Here is a 27199-nt window from a genome sequence, read left to right as displayed (position 1 = left end):
TTTAATGTGGACATGATACTTTGAATTGTTTTTAAGTGAGAAATCCTTTGCTTTCTTTAAAAATAGCTTTAATTAAAGGATGTTTAGAAGTGAAAGCTGATGTACAGTATGTCCTTGCACTATGTTTCAGCGGATGTCTGCTCACTCTGGTATCCACACCACATTTGGCATTTCTCCCATATATAACTTTGTCGGGTAAGCATGCTGCATTGAATATAAGCAGTCCGCGAGAGCACATCAGTCTGTGGTAGAAGAAGAAGACTTTTGCTTGTGGTAGGTTTGTCTTCTATCTGCTTTGGAACTGGTAGTATCTTCATTATTATTATAATAGTACTTAAATAAATACATTTATTTACTTTTTTAAAAACAAGTATTTTCCAAGTAATTGACAATATCTCATATGTGTTCAACAGGATTGTGCAATATAACATACTTTTGACAGAAACAGAGTCAGGTATGGACAACTTTTAACTATTTAAAATTGTCAGTATTTTATGTTTTATATTATTTGTCTTTGGGCAGCACGGTGGCACGGTGGTTAGCACTGTTGCCGCACAGCAAGAAGGTCCTGAGTTCAATTCCAACATCAGGCCGGGGTCTTTCTGTGTGGAGTTTGCATGTTCTCCCCGTGTTTGCGTGGGTTCCCACCATCCAAAGACATGCAGCTTGTGGGGATAGGTTAATTGGAAAAAATCCAAATTGCCACTAGGTGTGAATGTGAGTGTGAATGGTTGTTTGTCCCTGTGTGTTGGCGCTGCGACAGACTGGCGTCTGGACTGGCCTGTCCAGGGTGTACCCGCCTCTCGCCCTATGACAGCTGGGATAGGCTCCAGCACGCCCCGCAACCCTGCAAAGGATAAGCAGAAGCGAATGGATGGATGGACGGATTATTTGTCTTTGATGTTAAGGTGTTAGCTGTCCACTCACAAGAACTCAGCGATAACTCTAACATATTTGTCTAAGATTACACTTATTTGTCATAACATCATAGAAGTAAACCGCCACCATGAGTACGGACGCAGAGATGGCCGTTTATGGCAAAGCTGCCATTTACCTCCGTAAGCCAGAGAAGGAGAGAATTGAGGCTCAGAACAAACCTTTTGATGCCAAGTCTGCCTGCTATGTGACTGATGCCAAAGAGCTGTACTTGAAGGGTACTATCATCAAGAAAGATGGTGCCAATGTCACCGTCAAAGTCTTGGACACTCAGGAGGTCGGTATTATAAAGTTAGAGTTTACTGAGAGTCAGATGTGACAAATTCTCATCGTGATCAATGTGCTGTTGCAGGACAGGACAGTCAAAGAAGACGACGTCTCCCCAATGAACCCTCCCAAGTTCGACAAAATTGAGGACATGGCCATGATGACCCACCTCAATGAAGCCTCTGTGCTGTATAACCTCAAAGAGCGTTATGCAGCATGGATGATCTATGTGAGACTGTCTTCCTAAGAAGCAAAACTTTTAAAATTACTCTTCTAACAGCAACTGTTAATTAACATCCACTTTTTAAAAAATCTCTTTAACCACTTTTAGACCTACTCTGGGTTGTTCTGCGCCACAGTAAATCCCTACAAGTGGCTCCCAGTGTACGACTCTGAAGTCGTCGCTGCCTATAGAGGCAAGAAGCGTATGGAGGCTCCACCCCACATCTTCTCTGTCTCTGACAACGCTTATCAGTTCATGCTTACTGGTATGCCTTTAACTCAAAAATCAAATATTTAATCATATATATGGTGATAACTACAGAAATACATAGTGAACTCCTTTTTCATTTTAACAGATAGGGAGAACCAGTCTGTCTTGATCACGTAAGTGTCACATTGTTTGACTTTGTTTAAAATAGTTCAGCATTTCGAACAAACTCTTAAAAGTATTTGTCTACACCCAGTGGAGAATCTGGTGCCGGAAAGACTGTGAACACCAAGCGTGTCATCCAGTACTTTGCCACTATCTCAGTTGGTGGAGATAAGAAGAAGGACCAAAACAAAATGCAGGTACACAAACGTGATAAGATTAGTAAAATCATTACAAAATATACTTCAGTAAGAAAAATAATTTTCTCATATATTTCTTAAACCTGGGTTTAAGGGGTCCCTGGAGGATCAGATTATTGCAGCCAATCCCTTGCTGGAGGCTTACGGTAACGCCAAAACTGTGAGGAATGACAACTCTTCTCGTTTTGTAAGTATGGAGTGATCTTTAGATAGGAGAAATAGTGTTATGATTGTTGCGTGACTTTGACAGCTCCTTTTGTTCCAAACAGGGTAAATTCATCAGGATTCATTTTGGCACAACTGGCAAACTGGCTAGTGCTGATATTGAGACATGTAAGTGACAAATTCACAATGTGAGTAGCTCATCTGACTTTGGGACAAACTGTGACTTCAAAATGTGATCAAAATCTGCAGATCTGCTGGAGAAGTCTAGAGTGACATTCCAGCTTCCCGATGAGAGAGGTTACCACATCTTCTACCAGATGATGACAAACCACAAGCCAGAGCTGCTTGGTAAGCAGCAAAACCAAAGTTGTTGCACAGTTCTCATTTTAAACAATTTATTAAACACTTGTGTTTTATTCTTTTTTCCAGAAATAGCCCTCATCACAACCAACCCCTACGACTTCCCCATGTGCAGCATGGGTCAGATTACTGTGGCCAGCATTGATGACAAAGTTGAGCTGGAAGCAACAGATGTGAGTGAGATTTGATTTATAATTAAAATATCAATGATGTTTGTCTTTAAGAAAAAAAAGTGTTTATGCAGTGTTTTATGTGGACACTTTTGAACAGAATGCTATTGACATCCTGGGCTTCAGTAATGAGGAGAAGATGAGCATCTACAAAATGACTGGTGCTGTGCTTCATCATGGTAACATGAAGTTCAAGCAGAAGCAGCGTGAGGAGCAAGCTGAGCCTGATGGCACAGAGGGTGAGTACTTAGTTAAAAAAATACTTGTGAATAAGAGCAGTATGGTTGCCAATTAGACTAAAAAATCCTTGTCACATACTGTATAATGTATGTACTGTATAATAATGTTATAAATTGCTGTTTTCAGATGCTGACAAGGTTGCTTACTTGCTGGGTTTGAACTCTGCTGACATGCTGAAGGCTCTGTGCTATCCCAGAGTGAAGGTCGGAAATGAGTATGTCACCAAGGGACAGACTGTACCTCAGGTAAATGAGACAAACTGGTACAAAAAACATGCGCTGCTTAAATCAGAGCGTATTTGGATCAAATGAAACATAATCATGTACCAGATTTAATAGATAATTATTTGCCAGGTATATGTTTGTTAAATATTTGGTCTTAAATGCATTTTGTGATTCAATCAAATTTTCCCTTTTTATTTTTTTAGGTGCTGAACTCTGTGACAGCCCTGGCCAAGTCCATCTATGAAAAGATGTTCTTGTGGATGGTCATCCGTATCAACCAGATGTTGGACACAAAGCAGCAAAGGAATTACTTCATTGGTGTCCTGGATATTGCTGGCTTTGAGATCTTTGATGTAAGCTTTATTGCTAACAAATGGGGAAACTCTACTTCAATTATAAGATCCCGCTTAGTGATTTTTTCCCTACCCTTTTCTCCCCTCACAGTTCAACACCTTGGAACAACTGTGCATTAACTTCACCAATGAGAAACTGCAACAGTTTTTCAACCACCACATGTTCGTCCTGGAGCAAGAGGAGTACAAGAAGGAGGGTATTATCTGGGAGTTCATTGACTTTGGCATGGACTTGGCTGCCTGCATTGAGCTTATTGAAAAGGTATACTTCAAGTTCATGTTTGAATCTTATATCTTTTTTGTGTCAGTTTTGTTATAATAGAGGAAAAGTGCCACTTGGTGACATATCTCTTTTCTTTACCTTCATCAAGCCCATGGGCATCTTCTCCATCCTTGAAGAGGAGTGCATGTTCCCCAAGGCAACTGACACATCCTTCAAGAACAAACTATATGACCAGCATCTTGGCAAGTGCAAAGCATTTGAGAAGCCAAAACCTGCCAAGGGCAAGGCTGAGGCCCACTTCTCCCTGGTGCACTATGCTGGCACTGTGGACTACAACATCAGTGGCTGGCTGGATAAGAACAAGGACCCACTGAATGAGTCTGTGCTGCAACTTTACCAGAAGTCCTCAGTTAAACTGCTGAGTCTTCTGTATCCACCTGTAGTTGAAGGTATGATGTAACTGAAAACATACATTTTCCATATTCTACATGTTATTAAGTTTTGTTTGGTATTACGAGTCTCACAATGTTTTTAATTACAATTCACAAACAAAAAACAGAGACTGGCAAGAAGGGTGGCAAGAAGAAGGGTGGCTCCATGCAGACTGTGTCTTCACAGTTCAGGGTAAGGTTTGAGAAGTAAATTAAATGTAAAATAATACATTTTTTATTTTTACTTTTCATGACAAAAATGTACTTTTGTGTACCTACAGGAGAACTTGGGCAAGCTAATGACAAACCTGAGAAGCACCCATCCTCACTTTGTGCGTTGCCTGATCCCTAACGAGTCAAAGACTCCAGGTAACCCAACATAATTTGTGTGCCTGCATGCACAGGTTTGGATTAGAAAACAGCAAATTAGTGTTTGTTCACAGTATGAACTCAAACATTTTTGTTCTACAGGTCTGATGGAGAACTTCTTGGTCATCCACCAGCTCAGGTGTAACGGTGTGCTGGAGGGTATCAGAATCTGCAGAAAAGGTTTCCCCAGCAGAATCCTCTATGGTGACTTCAAACAGAGGTGCAATTAATATCCTCGTGGACTTTTGATTCAAAATATGATAAGAAAATGCTGACACTGACAAATCACTCTCTCACAAAAGATACAAGGTACTGAATGCCAGCGTCATCCCTGAGGGCCAGTTCATTGACAACAAGAAGGCTGCAGAGAAACTGCTTGGATCAATTGATGTTGATCACGACCAGTACAGATTTGGACACACTAAGGTAAACAGCCTGATTGCATTACTATAGATCCATGCATGAATATAAAATTACTTTTTTAATTTTTAAAAATCTGTCTGCTTAAAACAATTACTTTTGGACAAAACTGAAGGAAGTAAGGTCAGTGAACTGGATGAAAACTAAAAAGAAGCTCAAGTAAAACATCAACAAGTTTCCATCCCCAAATTTCAATAGCCCTGGATTTATTATCATAGTTACACATGAAGTTCAAATCAAAATTTTCCTATTTTTTCTCAAAGTACATTTAATCAACTATTTGACACATTTATCGTTATGTTTTCTTTTTTGTTTTAAAAATTCTTATTATTTTATGTGGCTCATTTGACATAAATTATGCTACTTTGTGCACACATGAGATATTGTATGGTAGACAATAAACCAACTCCCATATGTAATGCAGACGTGTCTACACAGGAGGCACAAGGTTTCTCAAATAGCATGTCATTAGTTTAGCAAGCCTTTCACTGTGTACGTTCATAAAATTCCGCAAACCTGATGTAGATTTACATTTACTTTCTGAATCATTTCTAATTGAATGCTTACTATAATATAATTCTCTCTTGTGATCATTTAGGTGTTCTTCAAGGCTGGTCTCCTGGGTACCCTTGAGGAGATGAGAGATGAAAAGTTGGCAGCTCTGGTCACCATGACTCAGGCTGTCTGCCGTGGTTTCCTCATGAGAAAGGAGTATGTCAAAATGACGGAGAGGAGGTATGTTGAACACAGCAATTAAGAGCAATGAGCCAGAATAAAAACAGTGAAAAATAACTTTGTCAATAATGGAAATCTCTTGTGCACAGGGAGTCCATCTACACCATCCAGTACAACATCCGCTCATTCATGAATGTCAAACACTGGCCATGGATGAAGGTGTACTACAAGATCAAGCCTCTGCTCAAGAGTGCTGAAACTGAGAAGGAGCTGCAGCAGATGAAGGAGAATTATGAGAAGATGAAAACAGATCTGGCTGCTGCCCTGGCCAAGAAGAAGGAACTAGAGGAGAAGATGGTGTCCCTTCTGCAGGAGAAGAACGATCTGCAGCTCCAAGTGGCATCTGTAAGTAGATATCAAGAGAAGCTGTGCCCTTTTATTTTGTTACCATAAAATGTTAACGTGTTCATGTGTGTTCTTCCAATGCAAACTAGGAATCAGAGAATCTCTCAGATGCTGAGGAGAGATGTGAGGGACTTATCAAGAGCAAGATTCAGCTGGAGGCAAAACTCAAAGAGGTAACTGAGAGACTGGAGGATGAAGAAGAAATCAATGCCGAGCTCACTGGCAAGAAGAGAAAGCTGGAGGATGAATGCTCTGAGCTCAAGAAAGATATCGATGACCTGGAGCTTACCTTGGCTAAAGTAGAGAAGGAGAAACATGCCACTGAGAACAAGGTTTGACATTTGGATTATACCTAGCAGATTAAACAACATGTATACAACAATACAGTCACATGTTAATAACACTGTAATTGCAAATGTAGGTGAAGAATCTGACTGAAGAGATGGCTTCTCAAGATGAGAGCATCGCTAAGCTGACTAAGGAGAAGAAAGCTCTTCAGGAGGCTCATCAGCAGACTCTTGATGACCTCCAGTCTGAGGAAGACAAAGTCAACACTCTGACCAAGTCCAAGACCAAGCTTGAGCAGCAAGTTGATGATGTAAGTTGAAAATGTCACAGGTGATGGCAAAACAGAGAGAGAAAAGAAACCTCTTCTTGAACAAGAGAATAACAAAGTCATGTCATTGTGCAGCTTGAGGGTTCTCTGGAACAAGAGAAGAAGCTTCGTATGGACCTTGAGAGAGCCAAGAGGAAGCTGGAGGGTGATCTGAAGCTCGCCCAGGAATCCATTATGGATCTTGAGAATGACAAGCAGCAGTCTGATGAGAAACTGAAAAAGTACTTTCATTTTTCCCCCCTTTATGACAAGCATCCTTCTAAGGATTGGACATAATATGTACATTTATTAATTATGCAACTTATTATTTTCACAGGAAAGACTTTGAAATCAGTCAGCTCCTTAGCAAGATTGAGGATGAGCAGTCAATGGGTGCCCAGCTTCAGAAGAAGATCAAGGAGCTTCAGGTAGATGATACATGATGTTACATCAAATGATAGTCCATACATATTTTCTGCGTTGTACTTTAAATTTGAAAGTTTACTCAAAGGAGACACACATCTAATCCAACAGGCTCGTATTGAAGAGCTGGAGGAGGAGATTGAGGCTGAACGTGCTGCTCGCGCCAAGGTTGAGAAGCAGAGAGCTGACCTCTCCAGGGAACTTGAAGAGATCAGTGAAAGGCTGGAGGAAGCAGGTGGTGCAACTGCTGCTCAGATTGAGATGAACAAGAAGCGTGAAGCTGAGTTCCAGAAGCTCCGTCGTGACCTGGAGGAGTCTACTCTGCAGCATGAAGCCACCGCTGCTGCTCTGCGCAAGAAGCAGGCTGACAGCGTTGCTGAGCTGGGAGAGCAGATCGACAACCTCCAACGTGTGAAGCAGAAGCTTGAGAAGGAAAAGAGTGAATACAAGATGGAGATTGACGACCTGTCCAGCAACATGGAAGCTGTCGCTAAAGCAAAGGTAAACAACAAAATGCATTTATTTTAATACTTAAATCACCAGCAAATAGTGATGATATAAAAGCTTGTCACTGATGAATCTTTTTCTCCCTCTCTAGGGAAATCTTGAAAAGATGTGCCGTACTCTTGAGGACCAACTTAGTGAACTGAAGGCCAAAAACGATGAAAATGTCCGTCAGATCAATGATTTGGGTGCACAGAGAGCACGTCTGCTTACTGAAAATGGTTTGTATAAGACAACATGCAGTGATCCGAACTTAGTCCTTTATAGTGATCTTCTGTTTTCGATAGAAAAACTGAACACAAACTAAAGTTTGATGACTATTTTTACACAAGGTGAGTTCAGCCGCCAGATTGAAGAGAAAGAAGCTCTCGTCTCTCAGCTGACCAGAGGCAAACAGGCCTTCACACAGCAGATTGAGGAGCTGAAGAGACACATTGAAGAGGAGATTAAGGTAAGAAACACTTCAATGGAGGCTGGTATGGCTTACCAGACAGAGCAGGTGATCCCTATGCTGTAAGGCCCAAGTTTGAATCCATCATAAATGGTAAAAGTGCGTATAGTTTTTTGTTGGTAATTCCGACATTTTGCTCATGCAATGATGTGTCTTACACCAGGCCAAGAATGCCCTTGCCCATGCACTGCAGTCAGCTCGCCACGACTGTGACCTGCTGAGGGAACAGTTTGAAGAGGAGCAGGAGGCCAAGGCTGAGCTGCAGCGTTCAATGTCCAAGGCCAACAGTGAGGTGGCTCAGTGGAGAAGCAAATATGAAACTGATGCTATCCAGCGCACTGAGGAGCTTGAGGAAGCCAAGTGAGTATTTAGTTAGTAAGAATGTGAGCAAAAAACAAGTAAAACAATAAGCTTTTACTGAAACAATGTTTTTTCATAAAGGAAAAAGCTGGCCCAGCGCCTTCAGGAGGCAGAGGAGCAGATCGAGGCTGTTAACTCCAAGTGTGCTTCTCTGGAGAAGACCAAACAGAGGCTCCAGAGTGAAGTGGAGGACCTCATGATTGATGTGGAGAGAGCTAATGGCCTGGCCGCTAACCTGGACAAGAAGCAGAGGAACTTTGACAAGGTACCATCATTTACTTTGCTTGAACAAGACACAAACTCATGGTTTCTCTTAGTATGGGTGAATAACTGCATCGAATGTATATATAGGTGTTGGCAGAGTGGAAACAGAAGTATGAGGAGGGTCAGGCAGAGGTGGAAGGAGCTCAGAAGGAGGCTCGTTCTCTCAGCACTGAACTGTTCAAGATGAAGAACTCCTATGAGGAAGCCTTGGATCAGCTGGAGACCATGAAGCGTGAAAACAAGAACCTGCAACGTGAGTTCCTACTATGCTGTGCAAGTAACGTGTGTTCATTTTTAATGTCTTAAGACTAAACAATATCACACATGCCTCTGCAGAGGAGATCTCCGATCTGACTGAACAGATTGGTGAGACTGGAAAGAGCATTCATGAGCTGGAGAAGGCCAAGAAGCAGGTGGAGACAGAGAAGTCTGAGATCCAGACAGCTCTTGAAGAGGCTGAGGTAAATCTTTGTCTGAGGAGCTCCTCTGAAAATAAATATTCAGTTATACACAAGTAAAATCTACAAATGCAGAGATGAATATCTTTTCATATTCATTCTTTCATATGATTAGGGAACTCTGGAGCACGAAGAGTCTAAGATCCTGCGTGTTCAGCTGGAGCTCAACCAGGTCAAAGGTGAAGTAGACAGGAAGCTGGCAGAGAAAGATGAAGAGATGGAGCAGATCAAGAGGAACAGCCAGAGAGTGACTGACTCCATGCAGAGCACTCTGGATTCTGAGGTCAGGAGCAGGAATGATGCCCTGAGAATCAAGAAGAAGATGGAGGGTGATCTGAATGAGATGGAGATTCAGCTGAGCCATGCTAATCGCCAGGCTGCTGAGTCCCAGAAACAGCTGAGAAATGTCCAGGCACAGCTGAAGGTATGATAGAGCACATAGCTGTTGTACACAAGTGCATTTTTTTATTCATGTGAATATAATTTTGATATTCTTTTTTACTAGGATGCACAATTGCACCTGGATGATGCTGTCAGGTCTCAGGATGACCTCAAGGAACAAGCTGCTATGGTGGAGCGCAGGAACGGTCTCATGGTAGCTGAAATTGAGGAGCTTAGAGCTGCCCTGGAACAGACAGAGAGAAGCCGCAAAATCGCTGAGCAGGAGCTGGTGGACGCCAGTGAGCGTGTTGGTCTGCTGCACTCTCAGGTGAACATTTTTGAAGAGACACTTTAATTGTTTCTTTAGACAAACTTAAAATGAACATCCTAAAATGTAAACTTTCCATGTCTTAGAACACAAGCCTTCTGAATACCAAGAAGAAGCTTGAGGCTGACCTGGTTCAGATCCAGAGTGAAGTGGATGACACTGTTCAGGAAGCAAGAAATGCAGAGGACAAGGCCAAGAAGGCCATCACTGATGTAGGTTTATACACATGTCCACTACGACGATACAACTCAGCTTTGTCTTCATCACTCTGTTAATTGAGGTCATGTTTTCAAGGCTGCTGTGATGGCTGAGGAGCTGAAGAAGGAGCAGGACACTAGCGCTCACCTGGAGAGGATGAAGAAGAACCTTGAGGCTGCTGTTAAGGACCTGCAGCACCGCCTGGATGAGGCTGAGAATCTGGCTATGAAGGGTGGCAAGAAACAGCTCCAGAAACTTGAGTCCAGGGTAAGAAGAATGTGCAACTGAAAAATATGTGTGAAAACACACATATATAAACCATGGATTTTAAAAGTTTGCTCAATTTTCTGAAGGTGCGTGAGCTGGAGGCTGAGGTTGAAGCTGAGCAGAGGCGTGGTGCAGATGCTGTTAAGGGTGTCCGTAAATATGAGAGGAGAGTGAAGGAGCTCACCTATCAGGTAAAGCACATTAACATTTTACATCCATCCATTCTGTTCCACTTATCCTTATCAGGGTCGCGGGGGGCTGGAGCCTTTTCCAGCAACCAGTGGATCACATTTTTAAAATGTGTTTTCTTTTATAGACTGAGGAGGACAAGAAGAACATTAACAGGCTGCAGGATCTGGTTGACAAGCTGCAGCTCAAGGTGAAGGCCTACAAGAGGCAGGCTGAGGAAGCGGTAAGGACCACACACAGAAAAAAAAACCCTCAACTCTATGTCAGATTTTAGTTTTGTGCAAACAAACTGTCATCGTTTTGGACACTAAGAAATTTTGACTTATTACAATGTTACAGGAGGAGCAGGCCAATACCCATCTGTCCAAGTACAGGAAGATCCAGCATGAGCTTGAGGAGGCCGAGGAACGTGCCGACATTGCCGAGTCCCAGGTCAACAAGCTGAGAGCTAAGAGCCGCGACTCTGGCAAGGTAAATGTACACACACTTTAGACTTTGCACAAAGTTATAAGAAGAAATATCCCAATTCTGCTTTGAATTTCATAAAATTGGCTACAGACAATAATTTGATTTGTTTTCACTGAATGCTCTGTTTTTATACACACAGACCCATATGTACTGTTTTCTTTTGTTCTACAGGGAAAAGATGCAGCTGAGTAAAGCACATGTGTGAACTGTGCATTTCTAATCATATAATATGATATGAAATACACTCCAATAAAATATTTTTTATCACAATTTCCTGTCTGTGATATTTTCATAGTAATAAACAAGAGAGTAAACATGACACACGGGTAATCTAAGTGCTAATGAATCTTTACTGAGGTATCCTGCATTCAGTTATTAATTTAGGCATGAATACATAGAAGTATATCTCAATTAACATCTTAGGACTTTGAGCACAAACAACTCAGAGCGAAGATACTCCAGAGGGACTCGTGAATGTAGATAAGAAGTTAGAGACAGTGGTTTGGGAGGGAAAAAACAATCACAATAACCTGCACTTAAAGAATCAACATGAACATAAATAAATAGGTAACATTAATAACTTCATTCAAAATGCATTCTTGTGTATTTTAAGCTTTCTTTGTAATCTAGTGCTCTAGCTTGAAAAACATACCCCACATAATCCGTTTCAAATTCAGCTACAGAATGTGTGCAGTGAAAAAAAGTGACACACTGAGTTTGAGAAGAATGTTTAACAAAGAGCTTATTTTACTCATTGGATCACATTTTAAAAAGAGCCTGGCTTTCTGCATAACAATCATAATGAGGATTCAAAACTAATCGTTGCTGTTCGTGAAGCACATGCTAGCTGAATGAGACTGGCATAGCTAAAATAAAAGCAATACAACACTGTACCTGTATATTACTCACCTGACCATGGGTTTTTGCTCTTTGCTGTGTGGATATTCTCCCTGGTTTCCTAAACCTTTGTCCAATCATGCTCAGCTCATTTCTGGCTTCTTTTTCTTTTCTCATTAATGGATTGGGTGATAAAGCATCCTGCCTGACAGCCTAAAAAAGGAGACTTAAAAGCAGAAGCAAGTCTTTTAAAACATGTATTCAAAGTTGTTTTTTTTTTGTTTTTTTTATTTCTTCATTTTTGATAACTTCAATTATTGGGATTAGTCAACTGGAAAATTCAAAGAAATTATGATGGTTCTGATATTCCACGTGTGGCTTTGTCACTTCCACTTAATCACCTTATTTCAAAGGTACATATTCTATACTTTTTAATTCTTTTTAAAATTTGCGGTAATTACTTTAATTTTGTTCTGTCCAGTCACTTTATTTTGCTATTTTGTAAACTTTTCAATAATGTATGTTTTTATTTCATACTTAAATTGTAACTGTAAATGTAATTAGTATTTCTCACACTTTGTCTTCGCACACAGTCGCCCGCTTGTGTTCAATTTATCACACATGTGCACAAAATGGCGCACTCTAGCCACAGAGCAGGGTGAGGACATGTTGATTATCAGGAGAAAAAGTCAACATACTTGTAATTTTAGTGCTTTTAAGCACTTATTATTTAAATTATTCAGTTGTGCTGGACCCTTCATACAAAAAGAGTGATATGCAGAACACTCTTTTATCGCAGCACTGCCATTCTGCTAAAAATGATATCACGTTAATCATGGCTTAATACTCCAATAACATTATTGTGACCGTTACCAAATGATGGAATTTATTAAGGATTCATGGGAAGTTTTAAACAACTGCATTCTATCTTGTGAAGTTAATGTCTCATATATTACATTTCATAGAATAAATTGTGGATTAAAAGATACACATTGTATAAAAAATAAAAAAAAGCAACTAATCATCATAACTGTGGCATTCATTATTTTTTCGAGTCCTCTCGTACTGATCTAGGTACACGCTAATTACATGTAGATAGCAACAAGTACAGTTTCTGCTTTAGCAACCAAAATAAACATTTGAACCAACAGTTCGTCAATAATGCCTCTCATAAACTGAGTAATGAGAGTAATGTTAGTGTGGCATTGAGAAAGTGGAGCATTGTTACAAACATCACGTTTACCGTTGAGTAGCAGTAAGTACGGAGAGTAATAAAGTTTTGTGTCACTGTGAGATCAGGAGGACAAGCATGTCTGGTCTTTACCTCAGCAAGTGCAGATGCCTGAACAGTCTGATACACATGCTTTCAGGGTAAAAACATACAAATACAACACTCCATGATGATAGCGGTGGTTCTGCTGTGTTTCAGATCAGTAGGCCATGCCACTTTGCTACTGGCTGACGTACTGAGCGCATCATCAAAGTCCAGTGCTCATCTTCTGAACTCTTCTCCTTCCCCACACTCAGCTGTCCGATCAGCTGTTTGGCTGATTTGCTTGTTGGGCGAGTTTCATATATAGAGACCAAAATTTTACACCGCTCCAGATGAACCTCTGGCAGGGAGAACAAGAGGACCTCATTGAAAACAGTCACCAGGCACCGAGCCACTGTAGAGCTTTTCTGGTACTTTAGCTTGAACTGATTGCACTGGACGCTGATCCTGGCATACAGGGCTGTGCAACACACACATACACAGATTACATGAATTTATAACCGTATGTGCATCAAAGCTGGCGTCTTTTTTGTGTGAAGGTGTCTTTTTTTAATTTACCTGCATTTGGGGATATCTCAGAAAGGACAGTTTTGACCTTTAGCAGGCCAACCTCCAGCCTCTGAGACGTGGGAAGAAATTTCAGGGACAAAAGCACCTCTCCAACAAGATCCTTTGGAGAACGCATCAGTATAATGTACATTTATGCACAGTTTAAAAAAAAAAAAGTGATATAGTTGCAGGCACAAACATAAATGACAGTATTCAGCAGGGCTAAAAATCACCACATAAGCACAAAATGTATTAAATGGCCACAGTCATAACTCAAAAGTATAACATCTTTTTCTTTTGTTTGATCTTAAATTAAAGAGGCAAAGGTCATCCTGTGGTTTCAGTTGCACTAGTGTTACAAATATATTTTTCTTTTCTTTGAGCAATTAAAAAAATATTACATGAATTATTATTGCCCCAATATAATAATTCATTATTATAGTAAACTAGATGCTTAGACGGATGCCATGTTCAGTTATTGAAATATCATTGACAATAATGATGGCACCATACGATCCACAAATTACACAAACCAGTAAAAGTTAAACTAAATTTTCTGTGGAAAATAAAATTCTAGCTACACAAATGCACTTTTGGGTTCACCTGTGCAATTCTAAATTACTCCTAATATTTTGCCTCACTCGTGGTACATTAATGCTGTGGACAAAATATTAGGCATAGGTACTATAAACACTAACAAAAATGATTGCTTTTCTGAAAATGGAACAATTTTTGTGTGGACTATGAAGAAGGATTATATAGTTATAACAATGTACTCTATTATATTTTTACTATCATCTGTCACGTCTGTAAATGTCTGTTTAATTATTTCCATTTACACAATGAATATGGTAAATGGCCTGTATTTGTATAGCGCTTTTCTAGTCCATAGGACCCCAAAGCGCTTTACACTACATTCAGTCATCCACCCATTCACACACACATTCACACACTGGCGATAGCAAGCTACATTGTAGCCACAGCTGCCCTGGGGCGCACTGACAGAGGCGAGGCTGCCGGACACAGGCGCCACCGGGCCCTCTGACCACCACCAGTAGGCAAACATGGGGTTAGTATCTTGCCCAAGGATATTTGGCATGCAGGCAGGAGGCAGCCTGGGATCGAACCACCGACCTTCTGATTAGTGGCTGACCTGCTCTGCCACCTGAGCTACAGCCACCCCGAATATTAGCTTTCATTTTTATTATTATGGCTAAATATAGTTATTATATAGTTTTATAATCATATTGACATACTCTGTATTTCACCTTTACATAACATCAACTACTTGAGATGCTACTGAAAGCCAGTCCTGTGTGCATGCTGTGTGTTGTGTGTGTGCGCCCCCTGCAGTACCTTCTGGGGTATCTTTAGATCCTCCTGTAGTTCCAGAGGGTAGGAGATGTTGAGCTGTCCTAAAGGAACCCTCACATCTCCTAACACTGTGTTTCTGGAGAATTTATCAAAGTCTCGTACCTGAGATGCATACAGACACCAAATGATTTACACCACAACAGATAAAAACATTTATCATTCATACTTTTTTCTCTCAACAAGTGAAAAGAGACTAAAGTACTGTAACATAGCTGTAGTGCTTATGGCTTTAAATTCTCTGGCCCTTGAAATGTGACAGCTAACATGCAAACTGCATGCATGATTTAATACAAGCAATACCGTTTGAGTCCTGAACAAATATTTTTTAAGAATGAGAGATATGTAGTGCAGAACCTCCATCCTTAGGTTGATATGATGAAGCTTTTCCTCTTGTAAAACACAGCTGAACTGGTCTCCAAATAAAGGGTTACAGCTGCCTTTCACAATGCGAGTACGCCACTCCTGCAGTACTGTCCACAGAACAGGCGACAAGCCTTCCCCCTAAGAGGATCACACCAGTAATTTATGACACCTTTGTCTTTAGTACAGAGATGCTGTGCTGAATGAAAACTCAAAGACAGCGTGGATTGTATTTTTTAAATATGTATCAAGAAAAGGAAGAAAATAAGTTCACGGAAAATAATAATACGACAAACTTACCTCTTCATCTTTAAAGCCCTCGACTTCTACAGCCTCTGATCCAGCCCACATGAGCAGTATTTTAACAAATGGTTGGAGGGTTCGGCTCTCACTCTGTTCCAAAAGCCCCTCCACCTGCAGCACGGTGACCACCAGACGTGACTGCATCTGATCATAGTAGACGGAGAATCGTAATGATCCATCCACCTGATACGGGAGGATATGTTAGGAAAGACCCAAAGACTGTAGTTGATTTTGCCTGAAACTGTGTCATCAGTCATTTACTGTTAATCTTATTTTGTGAGGATTGATGGGACATTTTTTTTAATGATGTTTAAATTTCTGTTACATACTCAAATAGGAAAAGAATTAGGAAAAGAATGTAAAATTAAATTCAGCCTGCTTATCTTTTAGTCAACCTGATTCATCCTGAATATCTAAACAGATGCCAGAAGGATTTACAGGACATTTAGCTCAGAGATCTTTGGTTGACAGAAGATGAATCCTAATGACTGTGGTGAGGTGCTTCTACAGCCAGAGAAATGAGTCTACACATGTATCTGTGAGCATAAGTTTAATTCATGCAAAAGTGCAAGGGTATCTGTATGCATACTTACACTGCATTTTTTAACTTGTCTCTCTATAAACTCACTCTTGGCGCCACCATGTGGTTATGTTTATGGTTTACTAGTAAGAGAGCAGCTTGTAGCGTTTACCTAAACGTTGGCATCTCTATTTAATGATAGGAAAATCTCAATTTTACACCACTTAATTAATCTGACAGCTTTATTTAGCAGACTTTAAATAAAAAAAAGTGATACATTCATAACATATTTTAAAAAGCTGTGCATAATTGGTGCTCATTGCCGGATGTTGCTGGTGTTGTTTTATGAATCTTTAAGTTTTGGATCTTTAAATAACTGTAGAAACACCAACAGAGCAACACTGCACTAAATGAATATACTTCCTGTTTTGTCTCTCATTAATAATTTCACTGGACCTTGGGTTTCTGTCTGTCCAAAATAAAATATATAAACTGGATAAAATACCAGTTTTACCTTTTGAATAGTTGCCTGCTCTTCTTTGTCTCCAGCTGCCTCGGTGGATGCTAAGGAGGGAAACGAGGGCTGAGACAGGTAGCGACTCAGTCTGTGGGCCTCTGTGCTGACATCCTCCAGCTGCAGGCACACACAAATGGGCACTATTTACCCAGGAATTAAGAAAGAAAGCAGGCTAGTTGTATAAGCCTTTATAACACAGAGCACAATTAATTTTTAAGCCTCTACTCTTTAAAGACTCACATCTATCGAGGAAATACTTAGATATTTCACATGTACACGCTGTCATGATGGATCTGGTTTCATGTACATAGCAGTCAAGGGTATTAATTTATAACTGTCCTTAGACTAGAGTCCTTCACTTGCATCATAGTTGTTATTGCCTGCTCTATCACAAAGGTGCTCAAGGTGATTTAGATGTAGTAGCTTCAGCTTGTAATACTACATTAAAATGCTGCCTACATTCAGGTTTACATCTGTGGTCCTCAATTTTCATCACTCTTAATTTAGCTATCATTTGCCGTTGTTCTAACACTCTACATGGAAGTTTTTACACTCAGCAGAACTTTTCCTGACACGGGTCAGTCATGTGGTATGAAGCAAACAGCAGACTATCCAAATAAACTGCCCGACTTCTCAAACACATCCACACAAACACCCCACCCAGCCTGTGGTTTACTTATCTGCCTTCTGTCTGACAGTCCTCTAAAACAGTCCTTAGTAAAGTTACATGCTAAATGCTGACTTCTGTGGTACAAAATATATTAAAACTCTTAATTGTGTGGTATTTATATCATCCTGTTTTACTAATTTCCTACTGAAAATTCTCATGTTTAAGTAAATTGGCATTACCTGATTACACCGTGAATCTACAATTTTCAGAAAAATTCACTTCATTTTTTTTAAGCAGTCCTAAATATTTCCTGCATTTCTCACCAATTCTGTTCCAGAATCTTAACATGTAACTCAATAACTGTGTCCAAAAGAAATTAGCAGCAATATATTACATTTCAGAGATTCACCTTGTTCAGATGCACAAATCCCAAGTATCAACTGAAAGACAGCAGATTCCTCAAAGCAGGATTTTCTCTTAACCTGGTTTATACAGTCTGGTCAAGACCATGTGCACATTAGTGTTCAATTGTGAAAACGTTTCCTCTTACTTTGGTACTTGGAGCTCCTGAGTAGTTTCCTGTTGTCGTTGGCCCTTCGTCTGAATACAGCAAATCATTATGCCCTATCGCAGAAAACAGACACAACCATACATTTAATAATTTGTGTCACAGTCCCTCTGGCTTGTCAATATGCACTACACTGAGTATTACTGTAATTCCTACTCACCTGCATCTTGCTGGGTGTATGTAGTGTATTTCTCTGTGCAGAATCTGTAGATCTGCCAGGCTAAGATGCCCAGAGCCAGCAGTAGGAGAATGATGGAGATACCCAGAATGCAGTATTTGACCACATCAGAAAATGGCATTCTCAGCTCTCCAGCTTTTGAAAACAGCTCCATAGGAGCTGGGTAGTCTATAAGAGTCACCATGGCTTTCTGCGGCCATGTGGTCTGCACATACCTCTGCAATACAGGAACACAGAGCATGTGAGGACCATAGCTGGGTGGATTAAAGGACCTGCTAATAGCAGGTATGTAATGTAATGTATTTAAAAAAAATATACAGTGCTTAAAAAAATTATTAGACTACTATCCATGTAATGCCACAGTGAATTAAACTAACATTAATGTTTAATCCATCAGCACTATAATCAAAATTATTATTATTGTTGTTATCCACAAGTTTTCAAATTTGCTGTTACAAAAAAGCCGAAAAAATAGTAAAGCATGTTGCTTTTTAAAAAAAAAATTAAGATTCCAACAATACATTGTTTCTGATGTTAACCAACAGTGGAATTTACAAAAATATTCAGCACTGATTTTGAAATGATCATCTAGTTAGGAAGAATCAATTAATGTCGATTAATCTATTACAGTTTCAGATCGCATGTGTATGACAATATAAAGTTTGAAGATGTTACTTGGACACTTGGGAACTGGATTTAAAAAAAAATCTATTCTCATATTTTTAGACTAATAGCTAATAATACGTATCAACACATTATTAAAATATAGCAAAGGACACTCAGTGACAGATCATTGACCAATAATTAAAATCTCGGCTGGTCTTTTGGTCATTGGTCTTTTTCGCTGAAAACTTTTTGGTAAAAGTAAAAAAAAACCAAACCCATTAACTGCACTCTCCTCAAAGAGAAAATCAAACAAGCATTGCAGGGAAAAACAATGTTCTAGTTGTTGGTGACTGTTGTTATAACTTGGCCTAACTAATTGAATCCACAGTCCAGTTTTGAGGCACGGAACTTGGATTGAATGCACATAATATATAATAATAAAGCACAAATGAGTCTAGACATATATCAGCTTAACTACTGTTTTCCTTCATGTTGAATGTAGTAAAGCAGAGCCTGATGAACATTTTTCTACAACTTTCTTAGTATGAAAGTATGAAAAAAATATCATTTTTCTTCTAAAGCTGTTATATACAGTTAGTGGCATTAACAAAGTTTTACACCTGTACCTTTACCAAAAATTCCAGACATGTGCACACTAAATACCTACCAAATGTCCAAACGCCCTGGTATTATCTGAGCGTTCCCTCAGGTAAAGAAAAACAGTACAGCTGTATCTCTTTTCTAAAAAATGCTTAACTCCTATCAGAAATAGTTTCGTCAAAGAGCACTGGACCTGCTCTGTGCAACATGACAGAAAACGTAGTACCTAATGTTTCTATTAAGACAAAGTAAAAATCTAAGGCAATTTTACAATGTGTTGCTAGGTCACAGAATTTAAAAGGACAGGTAAAAGGTAAAAACAGACATACACTTCACTACTGCACAGACCTTCTGTTGCTGCTTGAATCGTGGCTAAAATTGCTTTAAGGACAGTTAAATATTTACCTGTGATAAGTTAAAAACTGAGGTCTCCTTTTTCTTCTTTCCTTTTCCTGTGCTATAAATCCATTGTGTGCGCACTTACATCTCCACAGAAACAAAAGAACTTCTCTGCAAAGAGAAATTCAAACTAGTACCTTATCATGTAACTGTTGCTCCTACTTTGGTCACTCTACACTCACACACTCACACACAGACACACACACACACACGCGCACACACATAGACACACACCCTCCCTCTCTCTCTCTCTTTCACCTAACACATGACTATCAACACACCATTCTGGGCAGACTGGTTTGATTAGCTGGCTGCAGATACAGGTGTTATAAAATGACAGTGGTAACGTACTTTCAACAGCTTAAAGGTCAGCCAGGATCATGCCCTGTTTGTCTTAAAACACTTCCCTTGAAATTGTCTTGCTGAATGGTCACCTAATATGTTGCAGGACTGCTTGCTGACAGCAAGGCCTGCAAATGGGAAAAGGAAATGTATGTAAAAATTGGCCTATCAAGTAACACTTAAGACAGGTAAAGTGTTTTTAGAAAAATGAGAAAGAAAACCTTGATGACTAAGCTTTCTCATTTCCTTGTCACTCTCAGAATTAACATTGCTTTTATTTTGCAACTTTTAAAAACCCAGTCAAAGAACTGCTTCATGAAACTTACACTGAAACTTAAAACGTCACACAGGGAACTTCATATTACATGACCATTGCATTGTGGGCATGAGTCATGAGTTTTCTTCTTCAACACTGTGATATGGATGAAAGGTGTCTTCTGATCAAAGTGCAAAACAATGGAGGCACAGTTTGGTTTTGGGTTAAGACTCTCACAGAAGTGATGCAAAGAGGGCTGGGGTCAGGGTTAAGGCTGTCTTCTTGTCATCCACAGAAGACAGCATGTCAAAAGCAAAGTAAATACAAAAAGCTAAGCTGCAGACATCGTTATGTGAAAGTGAGACTGATGTCATAAAAAACAGAAAGACTTTTGATAGAGTTGTTCTTTATTAGCAAAAATAAGAGCTTTGCTTTTGGCAGTAAGGACACCAGGGGGCTATAGAGACATTTTGGCTTCATTTTTGGAGAACTGTTGTGCCGTCCAGCTGCGTAGTGGTTAGACTACACGCCTTTGGAACAGAGGATCGCAAGTTCAATTCCTGCCTGGGGCGTCTGTATCCAGTAAGGGTCTAGACCCCCTATGCTAAGCAAGCCTACCGCAGACATGAGCGAGACAGATAAATATGAAGGCATGCCAGCTCGGACGTCGCCCGGATCAACAAGGTCCGCGTCAGGTGTTGAGGAACCAGGGCACCCTGACGAAAAGTGGGCTACTGGAACAAGAAGGCATCGGTGGGCAAGAGACGAAAACAGGGCGTTGTTGGAATGCTACTACGCAAGTAACCCCGGCGGAAGGGGCTACATGAATAGGGTGAGGGACCTATGGATTCTTCGATACCCAACATCCACAATGACAGCGAAACAACTAGTAGCTCAGTGTTCCAACATTCAAAAGAAGGGACTGCTCTCACAGCTAGAGATTGACGAGGTACAACACAAATGCTAAGGCAAGGAGGAGTCAGGACGCCAGGTCAGGGGGGAGATATCATCACCCCCACCCGAGATTGGGTACATAGCCCCAAGTGCGATAGGAGAAGGATCGTTGAGTGCGAGAGGAACTGACCTGGAAAAAAAGGATCATGGCCAAGCTTGAAACCTGGATCCCCCGTAGCCGGTTACCAAGATTACGTGAAGTACCCTCAGAAGGTCTGCTAGATGATGTTAATGCAGCACTATGGACAATACCTACAACCACGATTACCGACACTAACAAGCTGATCTACAATACGGCAACAGTGATCAGTGAGATGCTTGGCTACAAGTTGAACAGCCACAAGGGGCAGTACCCTCCATGGAGAAGGAGGCTAGAGGGCAAGATCAAAGTAGCACGGAGGGAGGTTAGCCAACTAACAGAGTTGCAGAAAGGTGCGACAAAGAAGGTGCATAAGAAATACAGCAAGCTGTCCATACCTGAGGCCTTGGAAACTGCCAAGCAAAGACTCACAGCCTTGGCCAGCCGCTTGAGGAGGTACACCAGAGAGATAGAAGGTAGGCGAATAAACCAGCTGTTCTCCACAGAACCAGCAAAGGTGTACTCTCAGTGGCAAGGGAACAATAATAATAAGAGAACAGCACCACCAAGGCTGGAGACGGAGCAATACTGGAAGAGCATATGGGAGAAGGACGCAACCCATAACGGCAATGCTCAGTGGCTAGTGGATCTGAGGGCAGACCACAGCGACCTCCCTGAACAGGGTCCAGTGGCACAGTGGCAGATATCCAAGAAAGGGTCTCCAGTATGAAGAGTTGGACAGCACCAGGGCCCGACATGGTTCACGCCTACTGGCTAAAGAAGCTGACTGCACTCCATGAGTGTCTGGCAGCACAAATGAACCAGCTGCTAGCTAACGAGAGACACCCGGAATGGCTAACCGAAGGTCGGACGGTCCTGATCCCCAAGGGACCGGTCCCCTCCAACTACCGACCAATAACCTGCCTCAGTACTACATGGAAGCTCCTGTCAGGCATCATATCGGCTAAGATGAACAGGCACATGGGTCAATACATGAGCGGGACACAGAAAGGAATTGGCAAGAATACCAGAGGCGCAAAACACCAGCTACTGGTAGACAGAACAGTCAGCCGAGACTGCAAGACCAGACTGACCAACCTGTGCACGGTTTGGATTAATTACAAGAAGGCCTATGACTTAATGCCCCACAGCTGGATACTGGAATGCCTAGAATTGTACAAGATCAATGGGACCCTAAGAGCCTTCATCGGGAACTCAATGGGGATGTGGCGTACAACACTAGAGGCCAACTCCAAGCCCATAGCACAAGTCACCATCAAGTGCGGGATCTACCAAGGAGATGCTCTGTCCCCACTGCTGTTCTGCATAGGCCTGAACCTCCTCAGTGAGATCATTAACAAGACTGGCTACGGATACCGACTACGGAACGGAGCAGTTGTCAGCCACCTCCTGTACATGGATGACATCAAGCTGTATGCCAAGAGTGAACGAGACATTGATTCACTGATCCACACTACCAGGCTATACAGCAATGACATTGGAATGTCGTTCGGACTGGAGAAGTGTAGTCGGATGGTAACAAAGAGAGGGAAGGTAGTCAGAACTGAGGGGATTGAACTACCAGAAGGCAAAATTGCAGACATAGAGGACAGTTACAAGTACTTGGGGATCCCGCAGGCGAATGGGAACCATGAAGAGGCCGCTAGAAAAGCTGCAACCACCAAGTACCTGCAGAGGGTCAGGCAAGTCCTGAGGAGTCAGCTGAATGGTAAGAACAAGATCCGGGCCATCAACACGTACGCCCTGCCCGTGATCAGGTACCCTGCTGGGGTAATAGGCTGGCCAAAGGAGGAGATAGAAGCCACTGACATAAAGACAAGAAAGCTCCTTACCATGCATGGAGGGTTTCACCCCAAGTCCAGCACCCGGAGGCTGTACGCTAAGCGGAAGGAAGGGGGCCGGGGACTGGTGAGTGTCAGCACCACAGTCCAGGATGAGACAACGAACATCCAAGAATACATTGGGAAGATGGCCCCAACTGACCGAGTGCTCAGTGAATACCTCAGGCAGCAGAAACCCAAGAAAGAGGAGGGAGACGAGGAACCATCATGGAAGGACAGGCCCCTGCACGGTATGTACCACCGGCAGATAGAGGAGGTGGCTGATATCCAGAAATCCTACCAGTGGCTGGATAAAGCTGGACTGAAAGACAGCACAGAGGCACTAATCATGGCAGCACAAGAACAAGCTCTGAGTACAAGATCCATAGAGGCTGGGGTCTATCACATCAGGCAAGACCCCAGGTGCAGGCTGTGTAAAGATGCCCCAGAGACAATCCAGCACATAACAGCAGGGTGCAAGATACTAGCAGGCAAGGCATACATGGAACGCCATAACCAAGTGGCCGGCATAGTGTACAGGAACATCTGTGCCGAGTATAACCTGGAAGTCCCGAGGTCAAAATGGGAGATGCCCCCAAGGGTGGTGGAGAATGACCGAGCTAAGATCCTGTGGGACTTCCAGATACAGATGGACAAAATGGTGGTGGCTAACCAAGTGGTTGGTTAGCCACCACCACTTGGTGGTGGTATGGACATAGCCATACCACCACTATGTCCGTTGGTCCGGCTAACCAACGGACATAGTGGTGGTAGACAAACAGAAGAAGATGGCCATAGTGATCGATGTAGCGGTTCCGAATGACAGCAATATCAGGAAGAAGGAACACGAGAAGCTGGAGAAATACCAAGGGCTCAGAGAAGAGCTCGAGAGGATGTGGAGGGTGAAGGTAACGGTGGTCCCCGTGGTAATCGGAGCACTAGGTGCGGTGACTCCCAAGCTAGGCGAGTGGCTCCAGCAGATCCCGGGAATACCATCGGAGATCTCTGTCCAGAAGAGCGCAGTCCTGGGAACAGCTAAGATACTGCGCAGGACCCTCAAGCTCCCAGGCCTCTGGTAGAGGACCCGAGCTTGAAGGATAGGTTGAAGGTGCTGGGTGTTTTGTTTTTATATATATATATATAAAACACCCAGCACGCCCCTGCGGGCGGTTTATCCTTCAAGCTCGGGTCCTCTACCAGAGGCCTGGGAGCTTGAGGGTCCTGCGCAGTATCTTAGCTGTTCCCAGGACTGCGCTCTTCTGGACAGAGATTTCCGATGTTGTTCCCGGGATCTGCTGGAGCCACTCGCCTAGCTTGGGAGTCACCGCACCTAGTGCTCCGATTACCACGGGGACCACCGTTACCTTCACCCTCCACATCCTCTCGAGCTCTTCTCTGAGCCCTTGGTATTTCTCCAGCTTCTCGTGTTCCTTCTTCCTGATATTGCTGTCATTCGGAACCACTACATCGATCACTACGGCCGTCTTCTTCTGTTTGTCTACCACCACTATGTCCGGTTGGTTAGCCACCACCATTTTGTCCGTCTGTATCTGGAAGTCCCACAGGATCTTAGCTCGGTCATTCTCCACCACCCTTGGGGGCATCTCCCATTTTGACCTCGGGACTTCCAGGTTATACTCGGCACAGATGTTCCTGTACACTATGCCGGCTACTTGGTTATGGTTATATATATATATATATATACACACACACACACACACACACATATACATATATCACTGACTTGCAGCTTGTTGTGTTTGAGGATATATGACTGACTTTAATTATTAAACATTCGCACATAAATAAGTGACGTCATATTCAGTACTTTTAACAGTTCACTCTTCGGCCGCTCCATCTTATTAGGGAAATTCCATATACATAAATGTAAATTTCAAAACTCAACCCCATCATTTAATTTGTTTTTGATTGAAATTGAATATTACTTAAACTCTCTTACATTAAATTCCAATAAAAAAGGTTTATCATTGATTGAAATTCATTCAGAAATGTTTAAGGAATGAGCTGTCACAAGTTTCAAGTACAAAGTTGTTATGAAGTCTGTCACATTCCCCCCCTTTTTTTCTTTTCTATCCTTTATTTATTTATCCTTATTTCATTGTACTGTATATTGTTACTCTTATTTGCCTTGTATGTCTACTGTACAAACTGAACTGGAATGACTGACTGTTCGCTTTATAAGTTCAATAAAGTTTGAAAAAAAAAAAAAAAAACCTCTTCGGCTGCTCCCTTCTGCCGTATTTTGCGGCAAAATTATCCACACCCACCGTCGCGCTAAGAATTGTGGGATATATGGGACCACGAAGCGTGCACCGGACCACGCTTGATATTTGGGGAAATCGACGGCGCATTTGGAGTATGCATTTGAAGTACACTTCGAATTGGGACAGCCGTCGTTGCGTGGCGGTGACATAACCGCACTTGAAATTCAAATTCAAATTTTATTTGTCACGTACACAGTCATACACAGTACGATATGTAGTGAAATGCTTGGACAACTGCTCGTGACCTAAAGAAAAGAAAATGAAAAGGCTATGAATAAGATAGGAAATAAATATGAAAAATTAAAAAGGGTAAATTTAACTAGGGAGGAATAAAATATAAATTAAGGTTAAAAATGAAGTAACTGTACAACACAAATTAGAATGAAGGGTAAATTTAACTGGGAAAGATTAAGAAAATATATAAATTAAAGTTGAAAATAAAATAACTGTACAACAAAATACACAATATAGAACTATATAAGAATGTATGAAGAAATATAAATAAATATATACACAATAACAGCAGCTGTACAAGTATTAACTGGAAATGAAGAATGTAATGTCCAGTGTTGTGCAATCCACATTATGAAATGCGTACTTCAAGCGTGCAGACCCTGAATTGGGACAGAGCCCAGGCCTCGAGGGCCGGTGTCCTGCAGATTTTAGATGTGTCCTTGATCCAACACAGCTTATTTAAAAGGCTAAATGACCTCCTCAACATGTCTTGAAGTTCTCCAGAGGCCTGGTAATGAACTAATCATTTTATTCAGGTCTGTTTACCCAGGGTGATGGAGATGTATGAAGATCGGTGGGGTCAGAAGTAGGGTGCCAAGAGAGCACTTTTACAACCTTTTCCCACATTCTTTGTAGCTGTTAATGTTTTTTAATTCCCTATTGGGGTTGCAATGGTATGAGAATTTCTAGGTGCAATAACTAACGGCATTGTGGACTTCAATTGTTACACCTTTATTTTTGCAAAGCTAAATCCACTAAAATGTCTACAAGCACACTCAACATGCAAAGGACTGAAACTGGGTCACAGCTTCTTTGAAGGTCTTTTTGCCAGTGTCCTAATTTTTGTATGTATTGGAGTTGAATCTTAAAAACACTGTCACACATTTTTAAAATAACTATTCAACCAAATAAACAATCACTTGTGGCCATATTTGCTATTGTGGAACAACAGGTATCTCCTAGGAATAAAAAATAGCCAAAAATTACATTTGCCACTTTGAACTGGATTCTCTCAATGACTGAGGGAAGTAATGCATCATCTTAAACTCAAGAAACTAAGTAGATAAATCGAGACAACCTAAAACTCAATGGACTATATTAAAACTAACATTTACATCCATTTCCACTACTTAAACAGTGGCACCCATATATAAACTTAGCATTCTTAATGGTATTGATGAATGTTATCGCTTCTGTCCTAGTCTTAGGAACTCATTGCAGTCTACAGAATAACTGTTTTGTGCATTTGCCTGTCTGTTTTTGTGGTGTCATTTGCTTTATGTGTTTAGAAAATTATACAAAAAAAAAAACCCTGAAGAAATGAACATCATCCTTTCACCTCATTTCAGTTTCTAAATAAATATTATTTACAATAACTCTTTAAGGAATAAACCAAAAGACAGTTTTGTTTTAGTAAATTATTTATTAGAACTGAAAATTGAAACAAATTTTTAAAGCAAATATGTGTAAAAAGACTTCTGTCTTTTTACAGTCTCCCATTGGAGCAAACAAAATACGGGGAAAATAAATTAACAAACCCTACTTCTTTTGAAGCAATACAAACAGGAAAGGTGCACTAGCTTGACCTATTCTCCAAG

At 41.2% G+C, this 27199-nt stretch overlaps 2 protein-coding genes across 3 annotated transcripts; one reads left to right on the top strand and one right to left on the bottom strand.

The window, feature by feature from the left end:
* The first annotated feature begins 237 nt into the window (after window positions 1–237).
* On the top strand, window positions 238–11186 carry LOC146706428 (myosin heavy chain, fast skeletal muscle-like). The gene is made up of 41 exons (XM_085464590.1): window positions 238–273; window positions 414–454; window positions 992–1213; window positions 1289–1432; window positions 1535–1691; window positions 1782–1809; window positions 1890–1995; window positions 2090–2182; window positions 2265–2328; window positions 2410–2508; window positions 2590–2693; window positions 2791–2929; window positions 3057–3175; window positions 3358–3507; window positions 3599–3769; window positions 3879–4179; window positions 4290–4354; window positions 4443–4530; window positions 4633–4750; window positions 4833–4956; window positions 5549–5685; window positions 5775–6030; window positions 6120–6362; window positions 6452–6628; window positions 6722–6867; window positions 6963–7053; window positions 7160–7549; window positions 7647–7773; window positions 7885–8003; window positions 8167–8363; window positions 8445–8628; window positions 8715–8880; window positions 8964–9088; window positions 9201–9509; window positions 9591–9794; window positions 9881–10006; window positions 10089–10259; window positions 10346–10450; window positions 10576–10671; window positions 10788–10919; window positions 11088–11186. The coding sequence occupies exons 3-41, from the start codon at window positions 1007–1009 to the stop codon at window positions 11106–11108; spliced, it is 5799 nt and encodes a 1932-aa protein (XP_085320716.1). The 5' UTR covers window positions 238–273; window positions 414–454; window positions 992–1006; the 3' UTR covers window positions 11109–11186.
* Window positions 11187–12622: 1436 nt separating this feature from the next.
* On the bottom strand, window positions 12623–19911 carry syt19 (synaptotagmin XIX). Of its 2 annotated transcripts, XM_085464592.1 has the most exons (9): window positions 19617–19911; window positions 17988–18222; window positions 17810–17883; window positions 16647–16766; window positions 15610–15795; window positions 15304–15450; window positions 14932–15051; window positions 13585–13696; window positions 12623–13486 (listed from the first exon to the last, which is right to left on the bottom strand). In XM_085464592.1, exons 2-9 carry the CDS (start codon window positions 18187–18189, stop codon window positions 13179–13181), a joined length of 1269 nt encoding a protein of 422 aa, XP_085320718.1. In that variant the 5' UTR covers window positions 18190–18222; window positions 19617–19911; the 3' UTR covers window positions 12623–13178. The 2 variants fall into 2 exon arrangements, with proteins under 2 accessions (XP_085320718.1, XP_085320717.1); XM_085464591.1 differs by having other exon boundaries at window positions 17988–19911.
* Window positions 19912–27199: the final 7288 nt, after the last annotated feature.

This window comes from Copadichromis virginalis, linkage group LG7, assembly GCF_057382275.1.
Source record: "Copadichromis virginalis isolate Kocher_CV1m ecotype Utaka linkage group LG7, C_Virginalis_male_GT1.1, whole genome shotgun sequence".
Taxonomy (NCBI): domain Eukaryota; kingdom Metazoa; phylum Chordata; class Actinopteri; order Cichliformes; family Cichlidae; genus Copadichromis; species Copadichromis virginalis.
The sequence above is the reverse complement of the archived record's forward strand: the minus strand, read 5'-3'. Positions and strand labels throughout refer to the sequence as shown.